General features: G+C 48.7%; 2 protein-coding genes and 1 pseudogene across 9 annotated transcripts in view; 1 reads left to right on the top strand and 2 right to left on the bottom strand.

The window, feature by feature from the left end:
* Positions 1-946: 946 nt before the first annotated feature.
* Positions 947-1,719, bottom strand: LOC118896641 (annotated as a pseudogene).
* A 7,981-nt stretch (positions 1,720-9,700) lies between these two features.
* DMAP1 (DNA methyltransferase 1 associated protein 1) lies at positions 9,701-18,268 on the top strand. Of its 2 annotated transcripts, none has more exons than XM_036859619.1 (10): positions 9,701-10,114; positions 10,662-10,753; positions 11,012-11,207; positions 16,000-16,158; positions 16,286-16,453; positions 16,742-16,927; positions 17,057-17,128; positions 17,410-17,482; positions 17,622-17,917; positions 18,156-18,268. In XM_036859619.1, exons 1-10 carry the CDS (start codon positions 10,010-10,012, stop codon positions 18,213-18,215), a joined length of 1,407 nt encoding a protein of 468 aa, XP_036715514.1. In that variant the 5' UTR covers positions 9,701-10,009; the 3' UTR covers positions 18,216-18,268. The 2 variants fall into 2 exon arrangements, with proteins under 2 accessions (XP_036715514.1, XP_036715505.1); XM_036859610.1 differs by having other exon boundaries at positions 9,726-10,120.
* Positions 18,269-18,690: 422 nt separating this feature from the next.
* ERI3 (ERI1 exoribonuclease family member 3) overlaps positions 18,691-19,654 on the bottom strand; it is a 128,140-nt gene continuing 127,176 nt past the window's right edge. For all 7 annotated transcript variants that reach the window (XM_036859651.1, XM_036859688.1, XM_036859670.1 and 4 more), the window contains one exon: positions 18,691-19,216. In XM_036859651.1, the coding sequence (XP_036715546.1) occupies positions 19,134-19,216 (83 nt within the window). In that variant the 3' untranslated portion in view covers positions 18,691-19,133. The remainder of the gene's footprint in view (positions 19,217-19,654) is intronic.

The following is a 19,654-nucleotide window of genomic DNA, read 5'->3' on the forward strand; positions in this document are numbered from 1 at the left end:
GCCTCTTCTTTTCTAATGTTTATACCTCTTAGTGCTTTCCTTCTCATTTTGAATTAGAGAAAATAAGTGATACCATTTTAAATAGTAGTGGTGATAAAGGTCATTCTTGTCTTGTTTCTGACTTCGATTGGAATGTGTCTATTGCTTCACCATTAAGTATGGCATTTGCTGTAGGTTTTTGTCATTGTTTTATTAAAAACAAACAATGTGGGACTTCCCTGGTGGCGCAGTGGTTAAGAATCCACCTGCCAATGCAGGGGACATGGGTTCAATCCCTGGTCCAGGAAGATCCCACATGCTGTGGAGCAACTAAGCCCGTGTGCCACCACAACTACTGAGCCTGCGCTCTAGAACCCGTGAGCCACAACTACTGAGCCAGTGTGCCTAGTGTTCCACAACAAGAGAAGCCACCGCAATGAGAAGCCCGCACACCACAACGAAGAGTAGCCCTTGCTTGCCACAACTAGAGAAAGCCCGCGCAACAATGAAGACCCCATGCAGCCATAAATAAATAAATAAATAAATAAATTTAAAAAAAACAATGTATCAAATTAAGGCTGTTCTTTTCCTAGACGCTAGGACATTTTTTTTCTTTTATATCATTAATGGGTATTGAAGTTATTAAGGCATTCATTTAAAATGTTTTTATTTATTAATATAATAGGTTAAATTGATATATAATCTAATGCTGAACCATTCTTCTTTCTTTCCTTCTTTCTTTCTTTCATGAGTGACAACTTATGTTTTACACTGAAAGGCTGCTGAAAAACAATTACTAGTCCTATTAAAGAAAATCCAACATCTTAATTGAAAAGTATGGTGACTGTATTTACTCATTAACTACTACTGAAGTTTTCTAAAACAACTTGAAAACATCATGTGTGTATTTAATTTCAGTACAATGGATTCAAGATCAAGTATACCTGTTACACGTATTAAGGCTGGATTACAGATGTTCATCGTCATCACCATCATCATCGTCATCACCTTCACATTTTCTTTTAATGTGTTTGATGATTCATGGGCAGTATTTTGTGATGGCACCATGTTAGTGGTAATAAGAATGTTTTTGGACCCTATTAATGATGGATTAATCCGACATTCTGAACTGCTGCTGTTGCAGGAATTGATGCTTTTACAGCTGGGACTGTGAAGTGAGCATCTGTACTATAAACCTTTGCTCTGTGAGGGACATTGGAGTCCCTACCTTAGTTGAAACGGACATGATTTTTGCGGTTGGTGTGCCTGGAGTGGGAATTCTTGGTCTGCTACTAACTGAACCAACACTTAACTGTGGAACCATTACTCTTCCTGCAGAGCAGATGCCTTTTTTTGTAAAGATTTAAGTTTATAGTTTGGACTGTCAAGCAATATCTATCAAGTGGCAATCTAGGGTCTGAATATGGCTTGACCAATGGCAAAAGAGTTTGATTTCTTTGCCTTCAATGTCTAATAAAAAATCTCTTGGGGAGGAGAGGTAAAAGATTGGTTAGTGCAACACTGGATTGCCAATCGCACATCATCTGCATCAACAGTAGCTTTCTTAGCGTGGCTTGAATAAATTTTCACATCATCTAAAACTGTGGTCACAAATTGAAAGGCGAACTCCAACATCTGATTTATAACTCTTGCCTCATAGTCTGTAATCTCCATGTCCTTCAGGATTTGTGCCATCATCTGTGTATCTTTCGGCATGCTCTTGGGAGAAGGCATCTTGCCAGAATCCGTGATATCTAATGATCAGACTCCTTGAGCTAAATCACCCACATGAATGTATTTCAGTTTTGATGCAAGTCCTTTGCCTGGTTTTGATGCAAGTCCTTTGCCTAGTGTGGTTTTTCCAACCCCTGGTTTACCTTGCCTGCTCCATCCTCCAGCTCCACCCTGCCATACACCCTGACTTGGTGAACAGCATGTTGGGCCTTTTCTTATTTTCTTAAATAGATTATATAAGGTGAAAATTACGTATCCTTCAAATGTGTTTCTCTCTTTATTAGGCTCTGATATTGTGCTACTTTCATAAGCTGAGAAAAATTTCAACTTCTTATATGCTCTGAAGTCAACTTATTTAAATGATGAATAATCTGTCCCTTGAAGTTCGACTAGAACCACCTATTTATAACTCTCAGCCTGTTACTTTTTAACATTGTAGCTCAATGACAATATTTTTATTTTTTCTATGGTTATTGCTCCATTTGGTTTCCTAATTCTTTTTGGAACAATTTTGGCTACTTTTTTCTTTTTTTTTACTGGAAAACATAACTCAGAACTATGAGCTTTAACTGATAAAGAAATTGGTATCAGAACAGGCATGAATTTGGTATTTATTTTCGGGCAGTGAAAATCCAGCTAATATCAAAGGTAGCCTTTGGCCTGCTGCCAATAGATTATCATCTGCAATCAATTATCACCTGAATGAAAGATGCGTTGAAGGCAAAGCGTTGGGGAACCAAGTGGTCTCTGCCACAGAACAGTATGGAGGGCAGATGGGATCTGTGAACTGCTGTAAAGAGGGGTTTCTTTCTGGACAGAATGAAGAAAAAGAATGTGAAACTTAATATCCTAAAAGTTTGGCTCAAGACAAGTCCCAAAACCATTGGCTTTCTATGTCTATGATAAAAATAATTTATCTTTTGCAGTCGTGGGGCTGATAGTAACTGAAGATCAAATCCAAAGTGTTATACTGAGAATTACTGTAGTACAATATCAGTAAAATTCACAGCCTTGGGACTTCCCTGGTGGTCCAGTGGTTAAGACTCCGTGCTCCCAATGCAGGGGGCCTGGGCTCGATCCCTGGCCAGGGAACTAGATCCTGCATGCCGCAACTAAAGATTCTGCATGCTGCAACGAAGAACCCGCACGCGGGAATGAAGATCCCGCGTGCCACAGCTAAGACCCGGCAGCCAAATAAATAAATAAATATTAAAACAAAACAAAAAACTCATAGCTTTGCCAGGTCTCGTATTTGAAAGTCAGAGCGTTGACCAGAAAAGAAAGCAGTCAGATGACTCAGAGCATCCAAAATCCTACCCCCCTGAGCCTCCCTGGCCAGCAGAAGTGGCTCCTCGAGGCTAATGGGTGACTTCTGACAATCCTTGTCAGCAGGAGGAAATAGTGACATAGTTCTGTGACAGCCTTCTGTTGATCCCTTCTGGTAAATCAAGGTAAATAAGGTAAACTCTATGAAAATACATGTGAGTGATGCTTCTGGAGAGCCAGTGTTCTAGGGAGCATCACAATGTCCCTTCCTAAGTACAAGCTGCTTTGCCTTACAACCTCCTACCATATGAAAGAGACAGAATACCATATTTTACTGATTCACATTTAAGAAAATAATTTATTAAGGTAAAATTCATATAACATAAAATTAATCATTTTAAAATGAACAATTCAGTGGCATTTAGTACATTCACGATTCCAACATTCTAACATCTCTGAAATGGAATTCATCTTACAATCAATGGTATACTATGGTTTAATTGATAGTGTTTTATAAAATTTTTCACAGTGGAATATAAATAAAGGTGCACCTTTCAGTTGATGGTGTCTTAGAGTAGTTGAATTTGGGCACTTGGTGGTTTTCTTGGATTTTTGAGGGAGCATACATCATATTTGGGTGTCTTGCAACCCACTCATTTACTGAGTGACCTGAAAGACTGTCAGCTTTGAGAGGAATCCAGAGCAAAGGAAATTGTCCAGGTGGTCTAGGCTGCAATGTAAGTAGATAGGCTGCTTGGTCTCCATGACCCACCAGATCCCAATCGTGTTTTGGTCATCTTGCTGAGGGAGTCTATAGCAAGCCCAGAAGCAGCAGTGCAGAAGTGAAGAAAGCCATGCCCTGTCTGATAAGTAACTGATCTCCTCTGAGAAACAGCTTTATCTTACTACTGGTTCCTGACAGAAACTGAATGCTTGTCCATGGGACAACCAGGACAAGTGGTCTTGCAAACTGAACTGCCCAATATAACCTGCGAACTATTTGATCCACTCTAAAGTCTGTAGTGTCCAAAAGCATTCATCATCAGGTAGAAAGGATACAAATGAGACCAGGCTTAAGCATGTTTTCCTTTACCACCCATTGCTGAATGAATACTTATGGTCTCAACAGGCAGAGACTGTTTGAATGGATAAAGAAAAGCAAAACCCAAATATCTGCTGTATATAAGAGATGTACTCTAAAAGATGAAAGAAAATGGAAGGAAAAAGATATACCATGCAAACAGTAAGCTTGTGAAGGCTGGAGTGGCTATAATATCAGATAAAGTATACTTCAAGACCAAGACTATTACTAGAGATAAAGATAGATATTTCATAATGATAAAATGATCAATTCACCAGGAAGAAATAATAATTAAAAATGTGTAATAAAAGAGCTAATGACCTAATAACAGAGCTTCAAAATATGTGGAGCAAAAATTGACAGAATTAAAAGAAGAAATACACAATTCCACAATCATAGCTGGAGATGAAAAAAAAAATCTTCAGCAATAGACTAAGAGACATAAAAAATCAATAAAGACATAGATTATGTGAACAATAACATCAATCATCTTGCCCTAACTGAAATTTATAAAACTCTGTACCACGACTGCAAGATAAACATTCTTTTCAAATACACACGATATGTTCACCAATGGACCACATGCTGGGCCATAAAACAAACCTCAATTAATTTGAAAGGATTGACTAGAAAAATGGTACAGATGAACCGGTTTGCAAGGCAGAAATAGAGACACAGATGTAGAGAACAAACGTATGGACACCAAGGGGGGAAAGCGGGGGTGGGGAGTGGTGGTGGGATGAATTGGGAGATTGGGATTGACATATATACACTAAAATGTATAAAATAGATAACTAATAAGAACCTGCTGTATAAAAAAATAAAATAAAATTCAAAAAAAAAGAATTTGAAAGGATTGAAATCATATAGAATATGTTCTATGACCACAATAAAATTAAATTCGATATCAATAATCATAAGATACCTAGAAAACCCCCAAATATTTGGAAATTAAGCAACATAGTTCTAAACAATCCATGGATCAAAGAAGCAATCACAAGGGAAGTTAGAATGATAATGAAAATGTAAAATGATTAGTAGGATGCAGCTAAAGCAGTCATTAGGGTGAAAATTATAGCTCTAAGTATTTGTAATTGAAAATAAGAACGGTCTAAATACCCCTTACATTTTATAGTGGAATGCTGACTTGCATCCCCAACTTTATGGTCCAGCGGATTAGGTAATTCTCAGTTCGCGTTGGGCGGTTTCACGGCGTCTCGTGGACAAGTGTTCAGTTTCTACCAGGGTCGCTGTAAGCCAAAGACTGCTTTTCAAGTAGTGGACAGTGGTTTGCGGGTGGGATCAGAGCCTTACTTCAGAATCCTAGGTGCCCATGCTGTAATTCTCCAGTTGGGGTTGCCAGAAGGTATATGTAAGTTTTTTGTCACAAAATACTTCCAAAACCATTGGGTCTGTTGGATAATCAGGCCCAACTGGTGACACAGCTTGCACTGCAACCTGGACCTACCTTCTGGAGAACCCCCTTTGGAGCCAGGTTCCTCTCTAAACTTATAGGTTACTGGTAAGTGAGTCAGAGCAGCACGCCCAAAAATAGTACACATCGCCTCCAAACCCAAAGAGGGCCACCAAGCTTTTAACTCTTTCTTTGAGGTGAGTGGTATAAGCTGTGGCATCTTGTTTCTTACTTTAATTTTTATTTATTTATTTAGTTTAGAAAAGCAAAAGAACTGACTTGCAAAGAAGTTTGTAAGATACTCCAAGACTTTGGAAGGACTGGCTCAAAGAAAAATACAACATGTATTTAAAAGAAAAAAAAAGTTGTCTTAGTTTGAGCTGCTCTAACAAATACTATAGGCTGAGTGACTTAAACAGTAGAAACTTATTTCTCAGAGTTCTGGCTGCTGGAAAGACTGAACTAAAAAAAAAAAAAAAAGCCAAATGGCATAAAATAGACCACAGGTGAGAGCGAGGGTGAGGGAAGGGGCCAGGAGTCCACTCAGGAAAGCTGGTAATTGTCGACGTGGAACTGGCAGGGGAAGGAGAAGGGAGATGCCGGCAAGAGAACGAATTCCAAAAAAGCTGAAATGGTGTGGGGAGAGAACTCCCACAAACCCTGGAATACATGGGCAGTGAGTTTGACAACAGCAATCTTTTCCTTTGCGGAGGATGGAGGTGGAGTCTCCACTCAGCCGCAAACTCTGGAGACTCAGCGCTGGGGCTGGGGATGGGGGCGGGGCTCCCGAGAGCACTAAGGGAGGCGCTCCCCTCCGGAAGGCACCTGGCACTGTCCCGGTTGGTGCCACATGTGTCTTCCAGCTATTCCCAGAGGAGGTCTTCATCTTTCTTTGGCCCCCAGAACTGGCCGGGGACCACACAGGCCTTGTCGATGCCACTGTCCTCCAGCTCCTTGCCCTCAACTTTGCCAATCCCGCGCACCCCACTGGCTTTCCCCCCAGGGGTGCAGGATGCTTTGGAGAGGTTGTCATCTTGATCAGGCCTCATTGGCAGCTCCAGTTCCCACCTACCTGTTTCTTCTTATTGAGGTACAACTTTCACACGATTAAGTGCACAGTTCTTAATGTACCAGCTGAAGGCAATGATCACTTTTCCTCCTGGACTGCTGAGGCCTCCATGGCACAGGGCCTGGCATGTAGTGGCATATCTAAGTGGCTTGTGGTAAGTACTAAACAATTATTTGTTGAATGAACTAATGAACAAAATCGAATCAATGTACATTCCCACCAACAGTAGACTGGTGCCTATGTCATCCATATCCTTGTCAAAAATAGGTATCACAGTTATGTTCAAGTTTTACCTATATGATAGGCATAAAATGATTTCTTATTATAGCTTTCAATTTTTCAGCTCTTTGAATCCCAGTGAGGTGGAATGCTTATCTGTATGGTTACTGGCTGTTGCACTTCTTCTGTGACTTTCCTAATCATGTTCTTTGCGCATTTCAAAAAGTGGGAAATTTGTCCTATTAGTTGGAAAATGTTATTCATAATTAACCTGAGCAAGACCAGGTCAGACTGAGCGGTTCTAGATCTTGATCACACCACACACAGACCACCTTCCCTTTCCCCCAGTTTCTAAGGAGCCCTGCAAATAGGGCACATGCTGGGAGAGACCAGAGGATGAGGAGACCCAGTGCCACGCTTAAGGAGTGAATAGTCTTGGTGAGGAGAGGGGAGGAGGGGAGAGGGGGAGGGCAGAGGGGGAAAGGAAGGAGAGAGCCAGGCCAGGCACTCAGGAGCTCCAATCCACTCTTTCTGGGCGCAGCTGTGAACAGAGAGGGTGAGGAGGGAGGAGCTTCTGCGACTCTTTTTTATTCTGCATCCTACTGCCACGGCCAACCAGTCCCCAGTTCCAGCTGACTCTACCACTGCCTCTCACCAGGTTCTCCTGCCTCCAGCTTCATCCTCCCCACTGGCAAGCCACCAGTCATCTTTCTAAAAGATGAATCTGACTCTTTTCAGCCTTCTTCCTAACTCTCCTCCCCATGCCACCGCCACACACCCTTCAATGGCTTCACATTGCTCTCAGGATTGAATAAAAACTCTGTTAAAGTCAACTTTGCAGCCCCAGAGCACCCTAGCCTGAAGTCCCTCTCCCAGGCCCCTCAATAGGACACTGCAATGCAAGAGTCTCTTCAGAAGTGATGCTGGGTTCCTGAAGAGGGTCAGCTGGGTGGGCACCGCAGAATAAGCTCCTCTCGGGGCTGGCAGGGAGACCTGTTGTCACCTGCAGTCTGGTAGAGGAAATGTAGCAGTGGCTCCCCAGAAGGGTCAAGAGAGAGGCATTCCTCTCTCGTCCTCTTTTCCCCAACCCCTGGACTCAGTTTTCCGAAGGAATGAGCAGCTCTGGACCCGTCATTCTGGGGGATTTCTTAATGGCAGCAGCTAAGGTGGCACTCCAGGATGGGGACAGAACCAGGCCATGGCCAAGACAGAATGACAAATGATTAACCTTAGGGTAAACCCCTTATCATGGCCCCCAATGCCTACCTCTGATCTTAAGTCTTCCTATTCTCCCCTCCTCACCCAACAGCCACCACACTGGCCTTTTTTCTTTATGTCCTTTCAACACATAGTTCCTTCCATTTTAGAGACTTTGCACTTGTTATTTCTCATGTCTGAAACTCTCCTTCCCCAGGTATTCTGTGGCTGTTTCCATCATTTAAGCCTCAGCTCTGATTTCAGCTCCCTGGAGAAAACTTCCCTGAGGTTCCATATAGTCCCCCATCCTATTACCCTATTTTATTTTTTTCACAGTGCTTGTCACCATCAAACTTACACTGTTTTATTGTTCATATGCTAGTTACAAGCCCCATTGGGAAATATTTGTATCTCATTCACTCACTGCATCCCCAGAGCCTAGAATAATGCCTTACACATACACATATTTATGTACCATGATCCTTGCCCTCACAGAAATGATTCTATCAAGAGAGACATATCTTAAACAAATAATTATGCAACACAGTAACTACAGGCAGAGTCAAGGGTTTTGAGGCAGAGGTGCAGGACCCTCTCCCACTTCTTGCTCCAAGGACCATTCCCTTACCCGGTGGGCAATTTCTGCTGCAAGACCCTGGCTTCCCCTGGAAACTGTTTAGAGCTCAGAGGATTCACCCAGGAATCAGGCCTCAGGAACAGGGCAAGGTTTGTACCTCTAGGCCCAGTTCTTCAAACTTTCGGGGTCTAGCTAAGCTTGTGGCTGCAGCGGCTATGTCCCCATACGCTCCCAAGCCAGAATAAGTTACAACATTGATAGCTCACTTGTGCGGGCTCTCTGCTCCTCCAGGCCCCGCTTGGATTTTTGACAGGCCCCTGGCTTGGGGCCTGGTCTCCTTAATACCTTAACAAGCTCCACTCCATCCCCCATGCTCAATGCCCAGTGTCCTCCATGTCTACAGGCTAGTTTGCAGAGGCTGAAGTTGGGAGCTGCTTCCCCTGTCCCTTCTGTGCTTCCTCAGGACCTCCTGTTATAGAAATCTCTCTCTCTCCAGGGAGATCAGCAAGTTTCTTCCTTTGAGAGATACTTCTTCCAGCTGCTACCTGTTTGGGGCTGTGTTCTTGGACTTCTTTGGAACCCACACTAGTGCAGTTAGCTCCCAGACTAGTTAAGTTCCAGGAAGCTGGGCTCCAGGAAAGCCCCATGAGGCCCCGACCCACACACACCCCCATCAGAGGAGGTGCAAGTGAGGGTCCAGACCTCACTCCATCTTGGCAGCCACCCTGGGAAGCTCTGCCTTGTCCAGTTGATCTCTTCATCTCGAACGCGTAGCACAGTATCTGGTACATACTTAGCACTTAATGAACAGGGGCAATTAATACCACTAATTTATTTAATGAAAAAAGGCACCGTGCAAATGTTTTACATGGATTATTGGCACTTCACTTATGCAGGTACCATGACAATTTCCATTTTAAAGTGAAGAAACGAGTTCAGAGAAATTAAGCGACTTGCAAGGTCACAAAGCTGTGCACTCTCTCTTCATTGCGCGACGGAGCAACGCAGAGGGAAAATGCCAGAAAGCAGGCAGCCCAGGAAACGGGCGGGCTCCTGGGAGCCAAGGAGTGCAGCATTCTCTGCGCGGTCAGCAGTTTTCACACTGGGTTACCAGCCGGCTCGGTTTCCGCTAAGCACAGACCGGAAGTGTTCCTGACGGCCACATTTCTAACGCGCACGACCGGAAGTTTCTGTTTGAGGTTTTGCGGGGATAGGGGAGTCGCTGGGCCGCAGCCCGGAGGTCTAGGTGCGGAGGCGCTGGGGCTTAGGAGACAGCTGGGGCCGTTAGGGAGACCCAGGCGGCGGGACACTGGCGGGGCCCCGACCTGACCCTGAGCCACTCTCGTCCTCGCGGCCCGCCTCTTCACCCCGCCCCCACTTGGGGCTGAAGTGGCTCCGCCCCCCGATCTGAGCCTGGTCGCTCCTCAGGCACTGACTATTGACCTCGGGGCGCTCCCCCATCTCTCGGGCGCGATGGCTACGGGCGCGGATGTGCGGGACATTCTAGAGCTCGGGGGTCCAGAGGGGGATGCAGCCTCCGGGACCATCAGCAAGAAGGACATTATCAATCCGGACAAGGTAGCAGTGGTGCCTGAGAGCGCTGGGTAGCGGTAGTGAAGTGGTGGGTAGGAGTGACAACGGAAGACGGCTCGGGGAGAGATGAGGTGCCACACTTCTTGTGAGATGGGCGGTAAAAGATGTGAAATAACGGGATAGAGGGTATGTGTCACCTTGGTGAGATGGGATGGAGGAGGTGGGACCCCGTGGAAAATGGTGGGGACCAAGAGGGTGCGACATTTGTAAGACAGGACCTAGAGAGTGTGACACTTGTGGGATATTGGGGGGACATCAACTCGGTGTGACACGCTGAGAGATGCTGGAAAAGTATCTTCTGCTCTGACAGGTAGGGCTCTGAGGTACGGGTGTGAAGGGGAATGACCTGCTCAAACCCAGGTGCCCCTTGAGTGGGTTTCTGTACCTTCATAGTGTGTCATTATGTGTCACAGTGTGTATGTGTGTCATTGTACCTGTAGATGCTGGTTTGTTCAGGGATTGAGCTGGGCTAAAGAATTTTCAGGGAAGGGAGTCTAGCCTGTGGTTCCTCTCCTGTGGTTTCCCTCCCCAGAAAAAGTCCAAGAAGTCCTCTGAGACACTGACCTTCAAGAGGCCCGAGGGCATGCACCGGGAGGTCTATGCACTGCTCTACTCTGACAAGAAGCAAGTATTAGAATCCCAGATCCCCCAGGCTTTGGTCCCTGACCAACCTGCATGTCCCTAACTCCTAATTTTCCCAGCCAGTTTTCTCCCCACCTCCCCTCTCCACACAGGGCTTCTGCTTGCTTAGGATGTGGGAGCTCGGATGTCTCACCCCGGGACGTGACTTCCTTGCTCTGTGGTAGATCAGCAGCCTGGGTCCAAAGGCTCTCTACACACCTTCTGACTGTAATCTCTCACCTCCTTAAACTCTGCTGCCAGGGATGCGCCCCCACTGCTACCCAGTGACACTGGTCAAGGCTACCGGACCGTGAAGGCCAAGTTGGGCTCCAAGAAGGTGCGGCCATGGAAGTGGATGCCATTCACCAACCCAGCCCGCAAGGATGGAGCCATGTTCTTCCACTGGCGACGGGCAGCCGAGGAGGGCAAGGACTACCCCTTCGCCAGGTTCAATAAGGTGAGCCACCACCATTGGGACGTGGGCCAAGGTTGCCCACCTACTCTGAGCCACTTGCCTGAGCACTCCAGTCTCCTAGTTGGCTCCAGAGGCCCCCTCAGGCCAGGTCATTAACAATGGTTACCCGCTCAGTCATTGGTGCAAATACCTCTGTGGGTCTTCACTGCCCATGGGATCCTGTCCTCTCCTAGACCTGCTCTGATTTTTGGTGTGTTGCCTTAGCCTTTCATTTCTCGCTATTCTTCAGAGCTGTGTCCTAGGTGCTCTACTCTTCTCACTCTCTACTTTCTCCCTAATCTGTCTCATTTACCCTGTGACCTCAGTTACCCTCTGTATGCCATTAACCCCAATTCAGTATCTCCAGTCCAGAGCAGCAGTCCACATATATCCAGTCATTTGCTTACCTCTCTCCCTGAAGGCCCCACGGGTACTTCAGATCAAGTGGATACCCTTGAGCAGAACTCATAATCTTCCCTCTGTTCCCCACCCCCAAACCTGTTCCTCACATAAGTGAATGACACCACTATCCACCCAATTGCCCAAACCAGAAATTTGGGAATCATCCTTGACTTAGCTTCTCCCTTAGCTCTCATATTATTTCAGTCAACAATGGGACAAAGAAGGTAGGGGAAGACAGATAACAAACATGTAAGCAAATAAATTGGATTCTTTCAGATAGGAGCCATCAATAAAATGAAACCAGGATATGAAATGAGATAAAGAGTGAACTTGTAGGTGTAGGGGAGGCCTAATAGATAGGGTGGTCAGGGAGGGCCTCTCTGAGAAGCTGGCATTTGAGTTAGACTTCAGTGATACATCTAGTCATTGAGTCCTGCTGACTCTGTTTCTATAATAAATCACATCTGCCTGTGTTCTTCATTCTCTATACCCTAATCCAAGCTGAATTATCTCTGGTCTAGATTACTGAGGCTCAGATGGAGCAAGGCCTTAACACAGACTCACCCAGCCAGTGAGAAGCAGAGCCGGGCTGGGCTAGGATTCCCTAGGCTGTTGTTTAAGCCACTCACGATACGGCCCCACAGTCCCTGCAGCTTGGAGCAGCCTAGACTTCAAGTCTGCAAGCACTGGGGGCTTGAACCCAGGACTCCCAAGTCCTGACTTCTTTCCCCTCAGCCAGTATACCCACCTGCACCTGGACACCTCCCCCTGGATGGCTCACAGGCCTCTCAGACTCAGTACGTCCAGGTGTGACCCATCATTCTCCCCCATGCCCCCAAACTGATTTTCCTCCTTAGGCCCCTCACCACCATCCTTAGGCCCCTCAGGTCCAGTGAAGGGAGAGGCTGGAGATATAAGACTGAGAAGGGATAACCAAGAGGTAAGAGATTTGAGGTGGGGGTGGGAAGGTTGGATGAGATAATTTGAGGTGAAGACAAAAGAGTGTTCATTTTGTATTTAGTAAATACTACTCCATGCCAAGTCAAGCCCGAGGCAGTGAGGACACAAACATGAATCAGACACAATATCCGCCCTCTAGAAACTCTCCATGTTGTTGGGGAGCTGGGGGGAGGCACAGGCAATTACAGTTTGGTGGGATACATGCCATACTGGGAGGAACTGAAGGTCATGGAAACTTCCTGGAGAAGTTAGAGCTTGAGTTGAGTTTTTTTTAATTGAAGTATAGTTGATTTACAGTGTTGTGTTACTGGTGTACAGCAAAGTGATTTAGTTATACGTGTGTGTGTGTGTGTGTGTGTTTATGTATTCTTTTTCTTACTCTTTTCCATTATAGGTTAATACAAGATATTGAATATAGTTCCCTGTGCTATACAGTAGGACCTTGTTTATCTGTTTTATATATTGTAGTTTGTATCTGCTAATCCCAGACTCCTAATTTATCCCTCTCCCCCTTCCCCTTTGGTAACCGTAAGTTTGTTTTCTATGTCTGAGTCTGTTTCTGTTTTGTAAATAAGTTCATTTGTATTATATTTTAGATTCCTCATATAAGTGATATCGTATGATATTTGTCTTTCTCTGTCTTACTTCACTTAGTATGGTAATCTCTAGGTCCATCCATGTTGCTGAAAATGGCATTATTTCATTATTTTTTTATGGCTGAGTAATATTCCATTGTATATATATACCACATCTTCTTTATCCATTCATCTGTCGATGGGCATTTAGGTTGCTTCCGTGTCTTGGCTACTGTGAATAGTGTTGCTATAAACATAAGGGTGCATATATTTTTGCAAATTAGAGTTTTCTCCGGATATATGCCCAGGAGTGGGATTGCTGGGTCATATGATATTGATTTGAGTCTCAAAGTATGTTACCAGGTGATAGTAGAAAAGGAGTGCAATGACTTGTTCAGGCAGAGGGGACATCATGAGCAAAGGCATAAATGAAAAATCAGTCATATGTGTGGGATGCTGTGGGCATTTGCCTGTTGATGGAACCTAAAGTCCAAGGTAGGATATGGTGGGAGATGAGACCTGAGAGGGCAGCAGGGCCGGGTCAGGCAGGGCTTGGCAGCCAGGCTCAGGAATTTGGGCTTTGCTCTGATGTCTTTAGGTAGCCACTGGCAAATTTTAAGTAGAGAGGTGTCGGGATCAGATTTGAGTTTTAGAAAGATCGTGGTAACTGGGTGGAGAATGAAGTCGAAGTAAAGGGAACTAACAATCTTCCCTCCAATACTGCTCTTTCCTGGGGTCCCGCTTTCAGTCTGTGGCTCCCCAGCCGCTTTCTTGCTCAAGCCAGAAACATAGGAGTTACCTATGACAGCATCTTCTCTCACTCCCACAGCCAGTTGTCACGTCCTATGGTGTTTAATCTAAAGCTTCTCAAGTCCGTGCCCTTTTCTCTGCCTTCCACTGGTGCTGCTTTATTTCAGGCCTCTTCACTTCCCACCTGGATTATTTCATAAACCTGCCAGCTGGTCTCCCAGGCTCATGTTTCACCCCCTGTCTTCACTGTTGCCAGGGTGGTCTTTGTAGAAGAGAATCATGACCATCTCACTCCTCTCTTTAAAACTAACCTTATTGACTCCCGTCACCCACAGGATGAATTCCAGACTCCTTAGCAGTCACACAAGGCTTGCAGCAGCTTGCCTCTGTCAACTCTCCAGGCTCTCTTCAGGCCTCTCCCTGTCTCGCCCTTTTCTTGTTTCCCTTAGTGTCCCTGACTGCCAAGCCTGCACACATTAGGCCATTTCTCTCTCATCGCTGTTTATGTGGCCCCCCTGCTTAGGAGTCTCTCCAGCGCCTTCCCTCACTGGTTCAGTTCTACTTAACCTTAAGACTGAACCAGGCTCCATTTACGTCTTCCCTGACAACCCTTGTCCCAGGCTGCATCACGTGTCACTCATTACACCCTAGGCATACCTTTGTCATCAAATTCGCTGCACTTTACTAAATTTTCAGCTGGACTGTGAGCTCTGAGAAGGCAAGGCCCCTGTCTGTCTTATTCAGCATTGTGTCCCCAGCATAGGGCTGGCAGGCCCATGGTAAATATTTGTTGAATGAATGACCATCTCCCTTGCTTGACGGTGAACTTCTTTTTATTTTAAGTAGCAGTGTTCAGAGAGGTCACTTCTTGGCTGCAGATGGAGAATTGCTTGGAAGAGGATTAAATGGAGGCAGAGAGGCCAGTGGGGAGGCTGTTTCTCTATCCAGGCAAGGGGTAGTGGTGGTCTGGACAGGGTTGTGGCAGAGGAGATACAGAATTGGGAGGTAAAGTCCACAGATGTGGGAAAGGGGAGGGGTCAAGGGTAAAGGTAGGATTTAAAGATGCCTGCTAGGTTTCCGCTTGGGTGATGGTTACAGTGACTAAGATCCGGACTGGGGGAGATAGGAGTTTGAGGGAGGGCGATGAGCTCAGTACTGAACATATTAGGATTTGTTTGGTTTTTTTTTAAATTGAGGTATAATTATTATATATCATACATATATTAGCTTCAGGTTACAACATAATGATCCAGTATTTGTACATATTGTGAAATGACCACCCCAGTAAGCCTAGTTAACACGTATCACCTGAACATATTCAGTTTGAGATGTATACAGGATCTCCAGTAGGAGATGTCCAAGAGGCAGCTGGACATAAGGGTTTTGAGAGCAGGTTCAGAGCCAATGTGGTCTTTGATGGAGAAACTTCCCTGGTCCAGCCTAGCATTGTCTCTTTCCTGGGGTCTCTGACTGATAGACGCAGCTGGTGGTGGTGCTGTTTGTCCCTGAGGGAGGTCTGGGGGACGGGACATGGGGGAGGGGAGCCAGGGGCATGGGTGTTGGGGTCGGGGGTGTATACTGTGAGTAGGATTCAGGTGCCTTTTCCTTAGAGATGTGACCTTGGCCAGCTCTGGGGGAGCTGCAAGTCTCACTGTCACCACTGGGTGGCAGGAGTGCTTCAGACAAGTGTGCCATGACTAGGGCTCCTGGGCCTTTCTCCAGAATTTAGCCATCTGCCTTACTCCAAAGTTGACCTTTGGACTCCACAGAAGCACTTACACGTGGGCCCCTCACCTTAACCATCGGGTCAGGAGCATGTGTCCTGTTACCGAGGCTCTGGAGCCAAAGGCATGATGAAGTTGGTCCTGGAGTGGATTCAGAGGCAGGCGACAGTCCTAGAGCCTGCCAGGGCCTTTGGTCAAGCAGAGAGTTTCTTTTCTTGCTCTGGAAACATCATCTCCAGGTGCCCTGTGTAGGGTCCCAGGCAGAGGATTTGCTTTTGTCCAGCCCAGGGATTGACAATAAACAGGAGGGTCTGTGGTCACGCTGCTGGAACCTGCGGGACGTGCCGTGACGTGGGCGTGCCCCCTGTCCCTCCGTGCTTGTAGACGGTGCAGGTGCCCGTGTATTCAGAGCAGGAGTACCAGCTCTATCTTCATGACGACGCTTGGACAAAGGCAGAAACCGACCACCTCTTTGACCTTAGCCGCCGCTTTGACCTACGTTTTGTTGTTATCCACGACCGGTATGACCACCAGCAGTTCAAGGTGAGCTGGTATGGTGCATTTGCATGTGGGCCCAACCCCCGGGCATGGCAGGCCCACTACCTTCATGATCTCCTTTCCACATGCCTCTGAGTGTTCATCCTCCCTCTCTCTGTATCTTTATCCTCAGAAGCGTTCTGTGGAGGACTTGAAGGAGCGCTACTACCACATCTGTGCCAAGCTTGCCAACGTGCGGGCCGTGCCAGGCACAGACCTCAAGATACCAGTGTTTGATGCTGGGCACGAGCGACGGCGGAAGGAACAGCTGGAGCGTCTCTATAACCGGACCCCAGAGCAGGTCAGCCCGAATCCCACAAACTCTGCTCCATGCTGTGAAACCCCTTGACCGTTGCCTCCCTCCTCCATACCCTCAACTCCCTCACCCCAGCTCCCCTTCTTCCCCCTCTTCCCGCCTCCATCCAGTCCCGGCTCTCACCGGCCATCCTCCCTGCTCTGTAGCCCTCACCGCCCTCACGATCCCCTGCTGCTCAGGTTCCCTCACAGACAGCCCGGCACCCCTCCGTCTCCCCGTCTCCTCTCACCGCCCCATGACCCTCACAGGCGTCTCAGCGTCTCTCTTTCCCAGGTGGCGGAGGAGGAGTACCTGCTGCAGGAGCTGCGCAAGATCGAGGCCCGGAAGAAGGAGCGGGAGAAGCGCAGCCAGGACCTGCAGAAGCTGATAACGGCGGCGGACACCACTGCCGAGCAGCGGCGCACGGAACGCAAGGCCCCCAAGAAGAAGCTCCCCCAGAAAAAGGAGGCTGAGAAGCCGGTGTGGAGACCAAGTCAGCCCAGCTCAGGGTGGAGGGCTCGGAGAGCACGCGGAGCCGGCAGGGGGCTGGGACTAACACTGGGCCCTCTTCCCGTGACACCCTGGTCTCTGTAACTCCTTCTCCCCCAGGCCGTTCCCGAGACTGCAGGCATCAAGTTCCCTGACTTCAAGTCTGCAGGCGTCACGCTGCGGAGCCAGCGGGTACGTGAGTCACCTCCTTCACTGTGTCTGGGCCCTGGGCTCTGCGGCCTGAATGCTGGAGGCCATGGGGCCGGAGCAGGTGGAGGCGGACGTACCGGGATCTCAGGGATGGCAGGCTGAGCTCACAGCTTTCACTCTATTCCGCTTACTGGCTGTTTCCTTCTGTGACCCAGAGCTGCCTCTAGGGGTTAACTTCTCTTCCACTCCCCCCACTGCTTTTAGTCTCCTTCATTCTAAACTGCTTGTGGGGGGAGAGGGCTTAGCTGCCTGGGTCATTGCAGATGAAGCTGCCAAGCTCTGTGGGACAGAAGAAGATCAAGGCCTTGGAACAGATGCTGCTGGAGCTGGGTGTGGGTGAGTGCGGGGGCCAGCCCCTCAGGACGTCCCCACCGAGGCTGCGGATGAAGGCCGGGCGGTGGGGGGGCAGTTCCGGCTGCCGGCCTCCCACCGCACCCCAGCTCTGGCCCTGTGCCTTCCACCCACCTGCCCACAGAGCTGAGCCCGACGCCCACGGAGGAGCTGGTGCACATGTTCAACGAGCTGCGGAGTGACCTGGTGCTGCTCTACGAGCTCAAGCAGGCATGCGCCAACTGCGAGTACGAGCTGCAGATGCTGCGGCACCGGCACGAGGCGCTGGCCCGGGCCGGTGTGCTGGGGGGCCCCGCCACACCGGCATCGGGCCCGGCCCCGGCCCCGGCGGAGCCGGCGGTGCCTGAACCCGGTCTCGGCCCGGACCCCAGCAAGGACGCCATCATTGACGTGGTGGGCGCACCCCTCACGCCCAATTCGGTAAGAGGCCAGGAGAGCGCGAGCTGGCCCTGCTAGTGAGCACACGCAGGTGCGTACGCAGGCCCCACCCCCTCTAGTGCCTGCAACAGGAGTCGTCACTCTGAGGGGTTCTGAGAATGAGGGAGTGGGTGGTCGGTCAGGGGGCATCACCTTCCTGACTCAGAGTGTGAAACACATGCACCCAGCCTGAATCTGGCCCTGGGGGCCATTGACCTCAGCACCTTCTGTGTCTCCTCAGAGGAAGCGACGGGAATCGGCCTCCAGCTCCTCTTCTGTGAAGAAAGCCAAGAAGCCGTGAGGGGCCACACGGGGCGTGGGATGGTGCTGTGTAAATAGAGCTGCTGAGTTGGACTGGGCTGCTTCCTTTTCCTTCCCACCACTTCTCATGCCCCTGGCTGGGAGGGTGGGCAGGAGGGGGGTCACCATAGCCACTCCATGGGGATGGCGCTGGGGCTTGCCTGCACTGAGGCCCTTAGCAGCCCTTTAACCACTGACCAGCTTTGTCCAAACACCTGTATCTGGGAACACCCGTGGTTCTGCACTCAGGTTGGTTCACACACAGCAATGACCGTAGATACCGGCTGCTTTGAACACAGCCTTGTGCTCAGACAGTCCCCAGGGCCCTGTGCATATTCGCTGTGGGTCCCCTAGGTGCTCCAGAGACTGCCAGCTCTACTGGTGGCCTTGAGCACAGGGCAGCCTGGCATATGCTCTAACCCCTGCACATCCAGTGTCAGGCACGGCACTGCCTGGTCCACACACACACCCAGGGCCTCGTTTCCCCGACTTTATTCAGTGGCACGTTCACAGCGGGGATGGGGGTAGACACAAGGTGGGGCCTGATCTGTCCTGGAGCCCTGGGGGCACCACACACCATGCACTACAGATGGGAGGGGGCACAGGGGGGCTTGGTGGCCCCAGCAAGAAGCCTGTACTGGGAGGAGACAGTGAGGAGGAGGTCCCCCAGCCCAGGCCCACAATGGGAGGGCCTGATACTGGGCTGAGGTTGAGGGGAGGGGGTAGGGGGCACAAAGTGTCTGTTCCAGAGGAGCCAAGTGGCCAAGCCTTACCCAGGACACAAGCCCACAGGGCGGGCTGGGGGACACTCTGGACGTAGAGCTGTGCCACTCTCCCTTTGCCCCTCTGGTGAGGGAGAGGAGGGTTTTGGGCTGGGCCAAGCAGCTACCCTGTCCTGCCCCATCCCATCCTCGGCCAGTCAGAACGGCTTTGACGTCTGCTTGAAGATGAAGCCTCGGTATGCGAGTGTCTTCATGATGTTGGCAATGTTCTTGCAGTCATCTAAAAAGAGGAAGAGAAGACATTTAGATGGGCCCCAGAGCCTTCCCCTGTGGGCCCAGAGGTACACAGGTGGGGGTGGGAGGCAGGTTCAGATTCAGGAGCCATAGGCTCTAAACCAGTGGGTCCTATCCCCAGGTGGCAGCAACTCCAGCTTCAGGTTGGGCCGGGTGATGCTGGGCCAGCAAGAAGCCTGGTCTCAATGCTTCTGAGTTCCATAATTCATGCTGGAAATTGGCCAGCGTGTCCCTCCCTGGCCCCAGCGGTGATGTATGGGCACCGTCGCAGTAAGAAAAAGGCAGAGTAAATGTGTAATTTCTCCCTTGACGGCCCCCGGCCGCTGGGCGATCCTTCTTGTTGCCGCCGCGTGGGGACGGCCCGTCCGCCACACTCCGTCTTCCCGCCACCCGTCTTGATGTCTCCATTTCATTACTGTGCGGC

This window comes from Balaenoptera musculus, chromosome 1, assembly GCF_009873245.2.
Source record: "Balaenoptera musculus isolate JJ_BM4_2016_0621 chromosome 1, mBalMus1.pri.v3, whole genome shotgun sequence".
Lineage (NCBI taxonomy): Eukaryota > Metazoa > Chordata > Mammalia > Artiodactyla > Balaenopteridae > Balaenoptera > Balaenoptera musculus.